The following is a 13,041-nucleotide window of genomic DNA, read 5'->3' as shown; positions in this document are numbered from 1 at the left end:
CTTTGCTCAAGTTCTTGGCATAACGGCCTGCTACAAATGAGACACAGAGGTCTTAATTTAAACTGTGGTGCAGAAGCCACAAAACATTCACTCTTTCTAACCACTAACTAATCTAATGCTAAAAGCATGCAAATTGAGATCCCCAGCCATGTGATGAAGCCTCATAGGACATAAGGTTCTATACGCAGGAGGATAAAAACATGTCCTTTTACTATAAATAATTATTAACTTGGTAGTTTTTATGTCACTAGTGATGGTCACAGCTTATTTACTTGAAGCTTGGGGAACATAAAGAATATTCACATGAGTTTACAGGCTTAGGTACAGTAATCCTAATAATAAAGTAAGGAGAAACTGCCACAGGATAATAACTGCTATTATGCATAATGGAATAGAACATTCAATAATGTTTGCTGTGGAAACAAGTGTGCTTTGTCAGAGATCACCACTCAAGCCACTTGCTGTAATCCTTGATATTGAACTGTTTGCAACAGAACTTCCACATTAAGCTGCACATATGCTGTCATCTTCCATCTCTGTTTCACTTGAAAACAGTCCATTCGATTTAAGGAATTTACAAATTTATATATCCATAGAGAGTTCCTTTTCCACATCAGTATGTATGAAGAGTTCATAATACCAGACAAGCAATGAAACTCAATAAAAAAATTACATAAATCAATATCAATATGGCCACATAACAAACATTTTAAAGTATACAGCCAGCACTACAAGAGGAGTCACACAAAAAATCCACAACAAGCAATTAAGAAATCTTACTACCAGTTATTTTTGTCACTTACATTCAATGTTGTAAGCAGATTACAACTCACTTGAAACTCATTATTAACAGAATGCTAGATGAGCACATCTATCTGTAAAATCCTAAGCAACAAAACCACCTCACGTGAGGATTAAAAAAAACCAGTAGTTTCAGAAATAGAAAAGGAAATTACACAATTAAAAATGTTAAAATTATAAAATGCAATAGTTCACCGTTATTCCCTATAGGCTAGGGTTAATACACATACACACTGAAGTCAGTACAAGAATTATAACTGAAATGAATTATGACTGAAAGCACTGTAGAAACACCGAATCAGCTTGAGACAATGAAATGCATGAAGTCTATCTTGACCGGGAATAAATCAGAAAATTTGTACTTTCATTAGAAGCTTTATTCAGCATGCTTATTAGGGTATCAAAGTATTACCATCATCAGTAACTACAAAGCGGCATCAAAACAAAAAGAAAGTGAGGGGGGAGACAGAGTACAACAGGGAACGAGCAGCAGAGTGTGTGGGACACAGAGAGATTTATTTCTTGCTTCTTTACAAAACTTTTAATTTCAGGCCCAGCAGGAATCACAATGATGAGTACACAAAGCCAGCTAGACATTTTAGAGGTCTATTACAAACAATTTTTGTAAATCTTACCATGATATCTTCAAATTGAGACAATAAGGTATCATTGGAAGCATGTGATTGAAGGATAGATGACTACAAACTGACTGAACTTCAAACGCTGTCATACCCGTAGCTTTCAGATACATTCAGTATAGATCACTTTTCAAAGAACACAGTAAACAGACAGAATTGCAACGTGATGACCAGTACTCTTTTAAGCTACTCTGCAAAAGAGGGTTATATTCCTTATAATTATGTCCCTGTCAGACTTGCTTAAATGTCTAATAAATCTTGGCAAAGAAATCAGTATCTTATTAAAAGCACTAGTTTGTTTTTTTTTTTGTAATCTGGAAAACATCCATATGCATAAAAGTTTCTTTTAAACTTCTATTTCAGTGCTACAGTCCAGAATAAAACTAGAGAATTTTACAGACACTGAGATGTCAGTAAAATTACAAATGACAGTTTTCAAGCTGGTCATATTTCAATCAACAGAGGTAATGTTTAGTCAACAGACAAGGCAAGGGAAGAGCTTCAATTTTAATCACCCAGTGAATAGATATTGCTTTCCCTAGCCACTACAGAGAGCATATCCTTCTTTGTCAGGTTGAATAAATCTGAGCAAATAACTGTAGGGTTTTCCAAATCTTCCATGGATAAACCATAGTTAACAATATCCCCTTCAAGTGACTAGAGAAGCAACACTCCAGAACAACACCAAACTAAACAAAACAACTGCCCAGCACTGGGACTTTGACTTTCACAAAAATGTAGAACAGAGGTATTGACCAGAGGGGCTCAATAGCTTGTGGAGAGGGAAAATCTAAAAAATTTCTTTTCAGTTACTGAGGTAAAACTATCAAGCAAGAACAGATGTCAAACAGACCACTAGATCACAGACAGAAAAGAACAAACAATGAAAGGCACTATGGCATGCTAAAGAAACAACACCTCAAAATTTAAATGTTCAGGTCATGCTCACCAGTAGCAAAAAGCAACAAAACCCAAACAAACAAAAATGTAAAACCAAAATCAGAAAATCCAATATGCATCTGCATCTTGAATGTTTCATGTGGCTCTAGATCCCCACATGTTTTTTATAGCATTAAACACAAATCAGTCAAGTCCAGGATCTAGCCCAAGTTTTGTCTGTGTAAATACTGCACAATTCAGACTCCAGCAGCTGGTCTTGATTGCTATGAAGCCTCTCTTCAAGGTTCTGAGCTTATCCAGACAATCAGAAAAGAGGGCTTGACATCCAAGATCAGAATTCTTAGTCTCTGCTATTTGCAATGTTGCATGATTGGAGCAAAATATATTACGGTTATCAGTGGTGATGCACAGCAATGCGCACTGCTTATGACTTAAAATGCAAGGCAACAATACAGAAATTTGCTACATTAAAACATATCTTTTTCAAGTTCCAAAACCAGAGGAAAAGTAGCTGTTCAGTATCATGAGTATTTATTGTCTAAATGTTACACAGGCTATTTATAATTATTTGCTTACACTGTATAAACATTCAGTATAACCAGAGTAAAAACACTGAACTGATACCTATGTCCTGATAAGCATGTATTAATATATGAATATTATATATTGTTCATGCCACTTTCAGCATTCTTCACTGCAATGGTGCCATACAGGTTCACTAGTAAGAGAAGTATGGCAAAAAATAGTCTTGCCTTACAGTTACTATAATGCAGCTACTAAAAATTAATAAAGCCTCCTTGTGAGTCATCAATCCCAAGAGACAAAAGGTATTGCTCCAAATATTTCTAAATGTCTAGGAAGGTATTAAAACAATATATCTTTATCACTACTTCTCCATACTACTTCTTCCTTTTACTGAGACAGAATTTTGGGAAGTTTTCTTCTCAAAAGATTTTCTTTCATATCACAAAAGTATTTGTTTAACAAAGTAGAAATTAAACTGTTTCATACTACAATGTTGTCATTTAATAACAATTGAGAAAGAGATTTTTTCCACCTTGCTATTGTCAGTGGAGAGTCACTTTTTAATTTCCTGAGAGACAAAAGATATTTCCAGCAATACCTGCATTGATGCTCCTTCCACTCTTGCCACGCAGGCAACTCTATCCAGGAAAGTCACAGTGACAGGAACGGCAACAAAGAAACCTTTTAAAAAGGCTTTAATGTATCTCTTCCCCAAACCCTGAGTCTGTGCCATAATCTGAAAAACATGAAGGGAAAAAAAAACCAAACAAATTTGAGGTAATTTCAAATTGTAATTTCAATTGTAGCAATTTCAACAAGGACTATTAAGAATAAACTTATCTGTTAAGGCCTCACAATATACACAGTGGAAAAAAAATAAGTGTGCACATGAGAAAGGAAAATATCCCAAACAACTATAAATCTTCATCAGAATTTAAATGTCTATTCTATGGAACGTCTTGATATTTGACATTTGTCTATTCTATGGAACGTCTTGACATTTACCCTTTAGCTAATTTGAACATTTCTTGTGATCCTGTGCTAAATAATAACCAGATAAAATCTAACTATACATTTGGAAAAAAAAATTATAAATTATTTTCTCTCCATACACTGGTAATTATTAATTTCTGACCCCCAAAGATGGATTGTGTTAAATAAAGAAAGGCTATTTGCAACATACTAGCTTCTCTTTATTAAATACTTCCACACCTGAAGCATTTCAAATGCATCATTTCCACACTTGTGGTAACTGCAAACATGCAAAATCAATTCAAATTGTCATATATATCAGAGAGACACACAGTAACATAATCAGTCCTTGTTTGCGACTACATCAGAAAGTTAAAAGCATACTGGCTGACTGGGCAGCTAAGTAATGACACATGGGATGACCCCACTCCAACTCACCATGTATTATGCTATCTCCCATCTATTTATTTAACCCTGAACCACAGAACATGCTTGAAAAATACCTACAAAGTACACCGAAACACAAGTTGTTTGTATTAGTCATACATCCGAAAAGCAAGCTGAATATCCACGTACTGCTGCCAAGGTACAAGACTATTTTACATAACTGAAGTTTTATTATAAGAAACGCTGCCTTTCACCTGCTGGCAATTGCCCTTTAAACTGCTGCTTCCACCCAATGAATCCTTTCTTATAACAAAATATTTTTAACACAAAGGTAAGTTACTACATGCCAGTATCTCACCGAACAGTGCACACATTTTTGGCAGGTCTATTTCATAAGTTTTCCCCTCCAAAAAGCATAGACAAGCATTTACCATTGGATAAGCGTGTGCACGTGCAAAGTTGCCATGCCAGTGACACAACAGTTCACCATCCAGCTGCCAGTAAATGGAAGGTTACCCACCATTCTTTCAGTATGAGGTGCTTCAAGTTGTCTTGCACTGTCACAGGGAAAGAGCTAGAACTTAAGCAGCAGAAAGGCAGTTTGCAGCATTATCTTCTACCAGTAACTCTACATGTGAAAGGATAATCTTCAACTGATAAACACTGTTTGATTAAAATCTGCAGTGTTGTCTTTTCTTACATTTTGGTGGTTGTAGGAGAAAAGAAGGGAAAAAAGTAATTATAAGCATTTACTGCAGTCACGGGAAAGAATTTAGGGTGGTAAAGGGTAGACACAACGAAGATCCTTAAAATAAAAGAAAAAAATTCTGGTTGGAGTATTTGTTTATATATAAATAAAACATTAGATAGCTATTACTCTTGGAAATAATATTCTGCTCTTAGAAATTTCTGAAACATCTGCAGATTTTAAGAGCATCATGTTTCTGGAGTGAAATTCTGAAATATAGTGCAGTATCTGGTTTATGTTGACAGCAGATTTAAATGCATGTCAGTGAAGCAAGCAAAGTACTGTTTGCTGAAAAAAATAAATTTTCCAACCTATACGTCTGGATCTCTGCCCAGTCAGTGACAGCCTGAATAAGATCAACAATCACAACACTTTAAAGATAGAACAGAAACAAAAAACAAAAACAACAACAAAAAAAAAAAAAACAAAAAAAATCAAAAAGTATGAAAAAAAACCTTAGAGATTCATACACTTTTCAACATTCGTAAGTCACACTTGGTTTAGAGAAAAAAAACCAATAAAATAGAATAATTCAGTAGAAGTGAAAAATTTCAAAGCAACAACCTTGAAAAGTTGTTTAAAATGGCAACATGGACAAGACAAATCCAAGCTCAAAAATGCTAGCATATAGCAGGTCAAAGCATTAAGAATTTCATATTGTGCAGCTCAGAGATTAAGGCAGATGGAGCACAGCATTATCTGGACTGAAGTATTTGGTGCACAAAAGGTCCAGGTATTATAATGAGCCTCTCGTGGGTACTACAACATATGGAGAAGAGATACTATTTAGATAGCTCTCTATGTATAAACTGTTTACTTTTTCTTACACTTGCCTGCACATTAGAAGACACTGTTTATCAAACAGCCTGTAGAAAATCACCAAGTAATTCAGAAAGCCCCAGGTTACAATATATTTGCAAACCTAGGTACTTAAAAATTACCTGCAGAAGTATGATAGGAAAAATAGCTGTAAAAACAAGGCATTAGCAGTCATCCACAAAGGAAATAGAAAGGCCCCTGATGTGCTTCTACAAAAAGGCATGTGAGGGAACAGGAAGAAGGGAATTACAACCTATATGCAAAACACCTACCCTGCCAAGACTGCTACATTTTTTTGAAATGACCTATTTGATCTTGTTCAGGAATCAGTAACTACACTATATATAGTTCTATAATCCATTGAAATAACCAACTGTCACGATATGCATTTTTCTATAAATCAACAGCACCACATTAGAATTCAGGCATATGCAGTTTGAAAATGAAGACTTTCATAATAGAAAATACCACAATACATGAACGAGCCCAATTTTATTGCATCCTATGAAACATAAAACTGAGAACAAAAGCTTTTGGTTTAAGACTGGTCTAACTGGAAGACAAGGTTATACCTAGTCTAACAATCATGAGGAACAGGATGTTGTTCAGTATCAGAATTTGTGTGATCTTTTCAACATGTGCCCTTTTTACAACCTTTCATGATACAAGGTCTGAGCTAACTACTGCCATGCAGCCTGACTCACTTCCCACTTTAGTTGTACATTTCAATAACTTCTACATTACATGGATTACTGTAAGGGTACAAGTACGCAGACCTTTTAGTAGGCTGATTTAAATCACATAAATTTACCCAAGTACAGGCTGATGCACAGATATGATGGTGATGAATGCCACAGAAGAATCAAAATAGACAAGCCCACTTAAGTCTTCAGTTAGAATAATCAATATAGATCAGTGTATTTAAGTTTTCATTTAAAAATACTATCTAGTTCCAGAAGGATCTCTCATGTATCCTTCAATAAAGACAGCTTCATCCTGGTATTATTCCACCATAGTGGTAACATGTCTATTCCACTAATGTATTTATACTCTGTATTCAGGTTTTGCTCCCTCTATTCCTCCATCATACTACTCTCTCTGTAACCCCTGGCACACAGACATTAAAGAATAGCACTCTGTTGTGAGTTTGGAAATGTCATAGGTCCTAGAAACAACTGCTGTGTCATTGACACAACAAATCCTAACCTAATCAACAGTTTCAGCAACTACACGTGTGTGCTCTGTTGTTCTCTTTCTTCTAAGTTAGTCATTTTGTCCTGATGCCTAGATGTTTTGCTTGTTCCAAATACAAAGCAGCAGATTTTGTTAGCTTCAACTCCATTTTGTACCGTTTTTTATGCCTAAACTTGAATTAAAGCAATTACAATTTCCATATAATAGCTCCCATCACTATGAAATATGCAGGATTTTTTTTCCAATATACCACAATAAAGAAAAACAACAATAAAAATCCACTTTTGTAATCTTATCAGAGCTATAACATACAGAGAAGTTCTCAGCAGCAGAAAAAAAACAGATCAACATAATGAGCTTTCAGGTCACAAACAAATAAAAAAGCTTAAACCACAACACTCAGTAACATAATCTGTCACAGAATTATTACTGGAGGGAAAAAAATAAATTTAATATGGAACCAATTCTTCTTTTAATTTAATATTATTACATCCCATCATTGGGATCTATCTCATGTACAAAGGCTCAGTTCTCATGTTGGTTGTAACTGGAAAGAAATTCATATTACTAGTCTTAAAAATTAATTTTGTGTCTCAAGTATAGAAATTTTACCCTCATGGACAATCTTGTACTTCTAAACAAAATATCTGACTCTTCAAACATAAAAGAAAAATTTGAAGAAAATACAGTTGTAGATCAAAGTTTTGCTCGGCAATCAAATTAACAACAAGTTCAGGACAGAGAGTAATCAGCCACTCCTCAGTTCTGAAAAGTTATTCACTATTCTATTTTATACATACAAGCATCAAGAAAAAGAATTGCAATACAAAAAAAAAAGTCAGTAATTGTTACAAATCAGATCTTTTTAGAGCACTTAAACTTTAGATGTAATGCAGTATGTTCCAAGTACCATCACACAGGTGACAGAGTACCAGTTTTTCTAACATAAAAGTTACAATATTTGGTTTTACTCATGTTTCTACATCTTCTAATAATCATTAATATATATTACAAGTAAAGGAAAGTACTAAATTACATCAATTTTGGAAATCACTTAAGAGAGCAACATAACAGGTATTTAGCTTTTTACAACTGAAAGTCCTGTGTTGCTTTGAGCCTAAAGATTCAATGCATGTGAAGTAAGCTAATTTTATAAATTGATTTTAAGTGTTCTTTATGAACATCTACTAGCTGCTGTTATGTTTTGGTCTTGAGTAGACTACATAAATGCGCAGTTGCTTCAAAACTCACTGAATTTGTAAATTATATTAACTGTAAATAATAGCATAACCTTTGAATTTAAATGAATTTGCACATTTATCTAGTTAGGTCTCTGGATTCTTTCCAGTACCATGAACCTGTGCTCTTAGTTGTGATTATCCAGAACTCAATTTAGGCAAAAACAACAACAAAAAAGGAATATTCAGTTTTACCCACAATATATAACATTAAGTATTCATATAACATTCAATAAGAAGCCTAAGAATAACAGCATTCAATTCTAAACATGAATATTGTCAGAAACAAATTCTTCTTAAAGCTTCTGCATTTGGGTTAAGACCAAGTACATTTAGTAGGGAACAGGGAAGTTTCTTCTAGCCTAATGGAAAATCAAATGAATACAAGAACAAATGAATGCAAGAAACATTTGAAAGGTATTTTCAATTTTCAGAATATTTTACAAAAATAACTAGTTCTCCCACAGCTACTGTAAAGGCAGTTTTGTGCATGCTTGCTCAAAGCAGGGAAATTAGAACTGACTCCCCAACAGTCTATTCCCATGAAATCATCCAGCAGTAAGGCCTGACGAACCAACTCCTTACTATCTACTGTCTGTGCCATATCAATACACTAAATGTACAAACTAATACAGAAAATTGTGCCTTCAAAAAATAACTTCCTTTATTTTAACAACTCGGGTTCTCCTGGAACATTAGAGGCCACTGTGGGACTTGTTAAGAGCATACCTAGTTTATTCTGTAACAATCATTCCCCACCATATTGATTTTGAGTCTGGGATTTGTGACAATTTCAACTGCTATATAAATTTCTCAGGTCTTGAGAAAAAACAAAACAACTAAACAGCAAACATAAGGATACAGATTTCCAGAAATAGCTGAAATCTGTGACACATTGGTCAACTTATAAAGTTTTCAATATAAAATTCCAACCGTGAGTGTGAAGGGATTTGAATCTTAAAATTATTGTTCAGCATGATTAAAAGTACTATTCTCATGGATCTGGATACCACCCACTACTATACCACGTGTATAGTTATTTACCACCAATTCCAGAAGAAAATTTATTTCAGTAACAACATACAAGTTAAACAGAAGAATCTGTAATTTTGAAATTAAATGAAATGGAAGACTCCTGGAAATTTCCCAAACAGAGTAGTTAAAAATGTTACATTTTTTCACAAAATGCACATGGATTCAGTTACAAAGCTGCATAACGGAAAAATCAAGCCTAATTCTGAAGTCTTTTAGAGAAATTATTTCATTTAACCTGAAAATCCCCAATACTTGTCTTCCATGTATATTCTGTTGACAATTTCTATTTTCTTCCTAGTTGAACAATGAACAAGTATGTGTGACATATGCTTTTGGGGAATAAAAAGAAAATAAAAATGTGTTGGTACAAGAAAGTTATTTAGAGGGATGTAAAGCAGCTTTCCTAGACCGCCTTTGCTTTTTTTTGGTATCTCAGTGTGCTCAGAACAGCAATGATATGAAGAAAAAAGAAAACAAAAATCAACAACAAAAAAATAATCCTGCAGTGGAATACTAGCTAATTAAAAGATTTTTACAAGGTTAGTCTACAGCTGCACTTTTTCTGTCTAAGCTTTTCACCAACTTCCAAAAAAATTAATTTTCCTTTAAAAAGGTAGGAACACTGGGACCTATCTAGGAACTGCCTGAATCTCTTCAGCTTCAAGCATTGCAGCCCTTACACAGAGAAGCATTTAACTAAGAACAGATTGAAGGACAAGAACCAGATGCCGAAAAGCAGCCACTTTAAGACAAGTTGTATCATTATAAACCAAAAAAAAAAAAATTCTCTCTCAGATGTTCATGATGTAGGGTAACAGGAAAGCCCCTCCATCAGAATACTAGGTAACTGCCATTAACTGTGTTCATCATAGGGCACACATGATATCTGACAGACATTTAATAAAGCAGGAAAATATGTTAAGTAAGAACTGCATCCAGTCCAGGACCAAGAGCAGTGCACAGCACAAGTCCCAGGTGCAGGACATGATGCCAGCGAACGGGAGCACAACTCCGGAGTCGCTTCCCAGCCTGTTCCCCCGCACATGCTACATTTCCACCGGCACCGGGGCACGACCGTCTCCCGCACCGCCTCCGACAGGCAGAGGATGCGGAGAACAACGCTGCTTCTCACTGCTGGCTCTGCAAATTCTGTTTAATCCAGTCCCTTCCCCCTGGGCGCTGGTATCTCGGTAATTTGAAAGAGGAAGAAGGGAACAGCCCTATACCCAGCACGCTGCCGGGAGGCTTCAGCTGCCGCATGCCGGGAGCAGCGCTTCCGCCGCCGCGCGGGGACCCGCCCGTGGGGCGGCTCGGGCGGGCGGGGCAGGGGCGGGGCGGGGGCGGCACAGAGCGCCCGGCGCGGGCTCACGGCCGGGCCCGCCGCGGGGCGCCTGTCGCTCCCAGCCACGCCACCCCGAGCCACGTCTCCCCCCGCCCGGCCCCGCTCCCCCCTCCCCAGCAGGCTCCCCAACGCCTCCCCGCCCCGACTCTGCGGCGCTCTGAGCCCGCCCGGCTCCCATCGCTCCGCCCGCCCCCGGCCGCCTGTGCCCGCTTACCCTTTACTCCTTCCGCGGGGGGCGGGCCGCAGCCGCCCGGGTCACGTGGGGGGCCGGCGCGGGGCCCGTCGTGCTCCCGAGCGGCCGCCCCGGCCGGCCCTGAGGGGTCGCGGTTGCGGCGGTGCTGGGCTGTGCGGCCTGACAGGGTCAGGCCTGACCTGGTGCCAGGCACGGAGCAGGCTCTCTGCTAAAATAATGTGCTTGGTCTGGTCCTCTTTCAGCGCCTGTATTTACAGTTTTAGTGTCCAAGCGCATGAGGCCGTTGGATTGCAGCGGCCGTGGTTTCATTCAGTGAGGATGGAAATCCAAATACACAAGAACTCAACTGTATTGTGGCCATTTTTTGGCAATTGGACCATACTGACGTGTTTGGATATTCACACATAATATTGCGAGTTCTTATATTTCAGTACAAACCAGTTCTGTAAGTTGCATATATTGTACGCACACAAAAAGGCAGGATATTTATTCAGCTGATGGGTTTCCTAGTGCATACCAGATTGCATCGGGACTGATTGTCAGCCAGATCCACTGTGCATCGGAGCTGGCTGCATTGTGCTTCCAGTCCTGTCTCCATGGATGGTGGTTTGGAATCCTTTAACCCCAGCCAGCCACCAAAACCCATGCAGCTGCTTACTCACTCCCTTACCAGCAGGATGAGGGAGAGACTCAGAATGGTAAAAGCCAGAAAACTCATGGGTTGAGATGAAGTTTAATGTGAAAAACAAAACCATGCACACAAGCAAAGCAAAACAAGGATTTAATTCCTTGCTTCCCATGAGCAAGCAGGTGTTCAGCCATCTCCAAGATCGCACATAATGATGACTTAGGAAGAGTCATCACTCCAAATGTGTCCCCCCCATGCCTTTCTCCTTCTTCCCTCAACTTTCTGTATTGAGCATGATGTCATATGGTATGGAATATCCCTCTGGTCAATTTGGGTCACCTGTCCTGACCTGTCACCTGTCTCTTCCCAACTTTCCATACCCCCAACTTTCTAGCCGATGTGGCAGTATGCAAAGCAGAAAAGGCTTTGGCTCTGCGTAAGCACTGCTCAGCAATAACAAAAACATCTCTATATTACCAGCCCTGTGTTCAGCACAAATCCAAAACACTCCCATACTAGTCACTGAGAAGATAATTAACTCTACCCCAGCCAAAACCAACATGAGGTTGGTTTTTCCTGTCTAGTGCAAATGGATACACTAGGGTTTGTGTTTTCAGTCAGTGTTTTGTTGTTTTCATCAGTTGTCACAGCAAGCGCAGATGCCCGTATAGTCTGAGGCAGGAGGTTTTTCCAGATAGTTCATGTACCTTCAAGAGTCAATGGGCAAATTCATGATAGAGAAATCCATTAAAGGTTATCAAACACATAGAAAGTACCTCTTGCTCAGGGAGTCCCTAACTGGATGCTGGGAGTTATTTCTACTAGTCAGGCCACTGTCAGAACACAGTATAAAATGACACCTCTGCTTGACTCTCAGCAGTTATTTGCAATTTATTATTAAAATGTTATTTTAAGATCAAATATAAAATTGTTTATAATTGAAATTATCTTGACTTTGAAGCTCAGCTATGAACATATGAATGCGTAGTTGGCTGACCACATCATTAAGGGTTGGACTTGATGATCTCGGAGGTCTTTTCCAACCCAGTTGATTCTATGATTCTATGATTTTACAGGGATAAAATATTTCCACAGTTCTTGACATAGGAAGCAACTATCTTAGAAGGAAATATGATAGAGTACTTATTAATTAACTGAACTGGAAGACATACTCTAAGACTATTTTTAGTAAAAGGTTCTTGAATTACGTATACATAATGATAAAATTTCTTGTTACGCGCTATTCCAAACACAACATGCCCAGCCTCTTGTCGAATCTGAATGTTTCAGCAATGCTTACTGCTTTTAATGATTAAAACATTTTCACAAAAAAATAGAATTAGTTTTAGTGTGATTTTGCTTTCTGAAATACATGATATGATGTATATCATATGATGCCAACGTATTTGCTACCCAGGGTAAACCAGTGATTGTTACCCTATTTCATTTTTTGTTTTCCCTTGACACATTTTTAAATAAGTATTACCTTTACAATCAAATAATTCTTACTAACTTTGTTGTTGATTAATGCATTCTTTAACACATTTGAATTGTGTGCTCACTTTCAGATTCTACAGTGAGCTTTTCAGTGCATTGCACAGGAATAAATAGAGTATTCTGC

The 13,041-nt window shown here is 37.5% G+C and overlaps 1 protein-coding gene across 1 annotated transcript in view; it reads right to left on the bottom strand.

Annotated features, from left to right (window-relative positions):
* IMMP2L (inner mitochondrial membrane peptidase subunit 2) overlaps positions 1 to 10,862 on the bottom strand; it is a 421,899-nt gene extending 411,037 nt beyond the window's left edge. The window contains exons 1-2 of the mRNA XM_017817873.1: positions 10,814 to 10,862; positions 3,463 to 3,600 (exon numbers count right to left, since the gene is read on the bottom strand). Coding sequence (XP_017673362.1) covers positions 3,463 to 3,597 — 135 coding nt within the window. The 5' untranslated portion in view covers positions 3,598 to 3,600; positions 10,814 to 10,862. The remainder of the gene's footprint in view (positions 1 to 3,462; positions 3,601 to 10,813) is intronic.
* Positions 10,863 to 13,041: the final 2,179 nt, after the last annotated feature.

Source organism: Lepidothrix coronata, unplaced genomic scaffold (genome assembly GCF_001604755.1).
Source record: "Lepidothrix coronata isolate B3197 unplaced genomic scaffold, Lepidothrix_coronata-1.0 Scaffold63, whole genome shotgun sequence".
Classification (NCBI taxonomy): Eukaryota; Metazoa; Chordata; class Aves; order Passeriformes; family Pipridae; genus Lepidothrix; species Lepidothrix coronata.
Note: the sequence above shows the minus strand (reverse complement) of the source record. Positions and strands in the feature narration are given on the sequence as shown.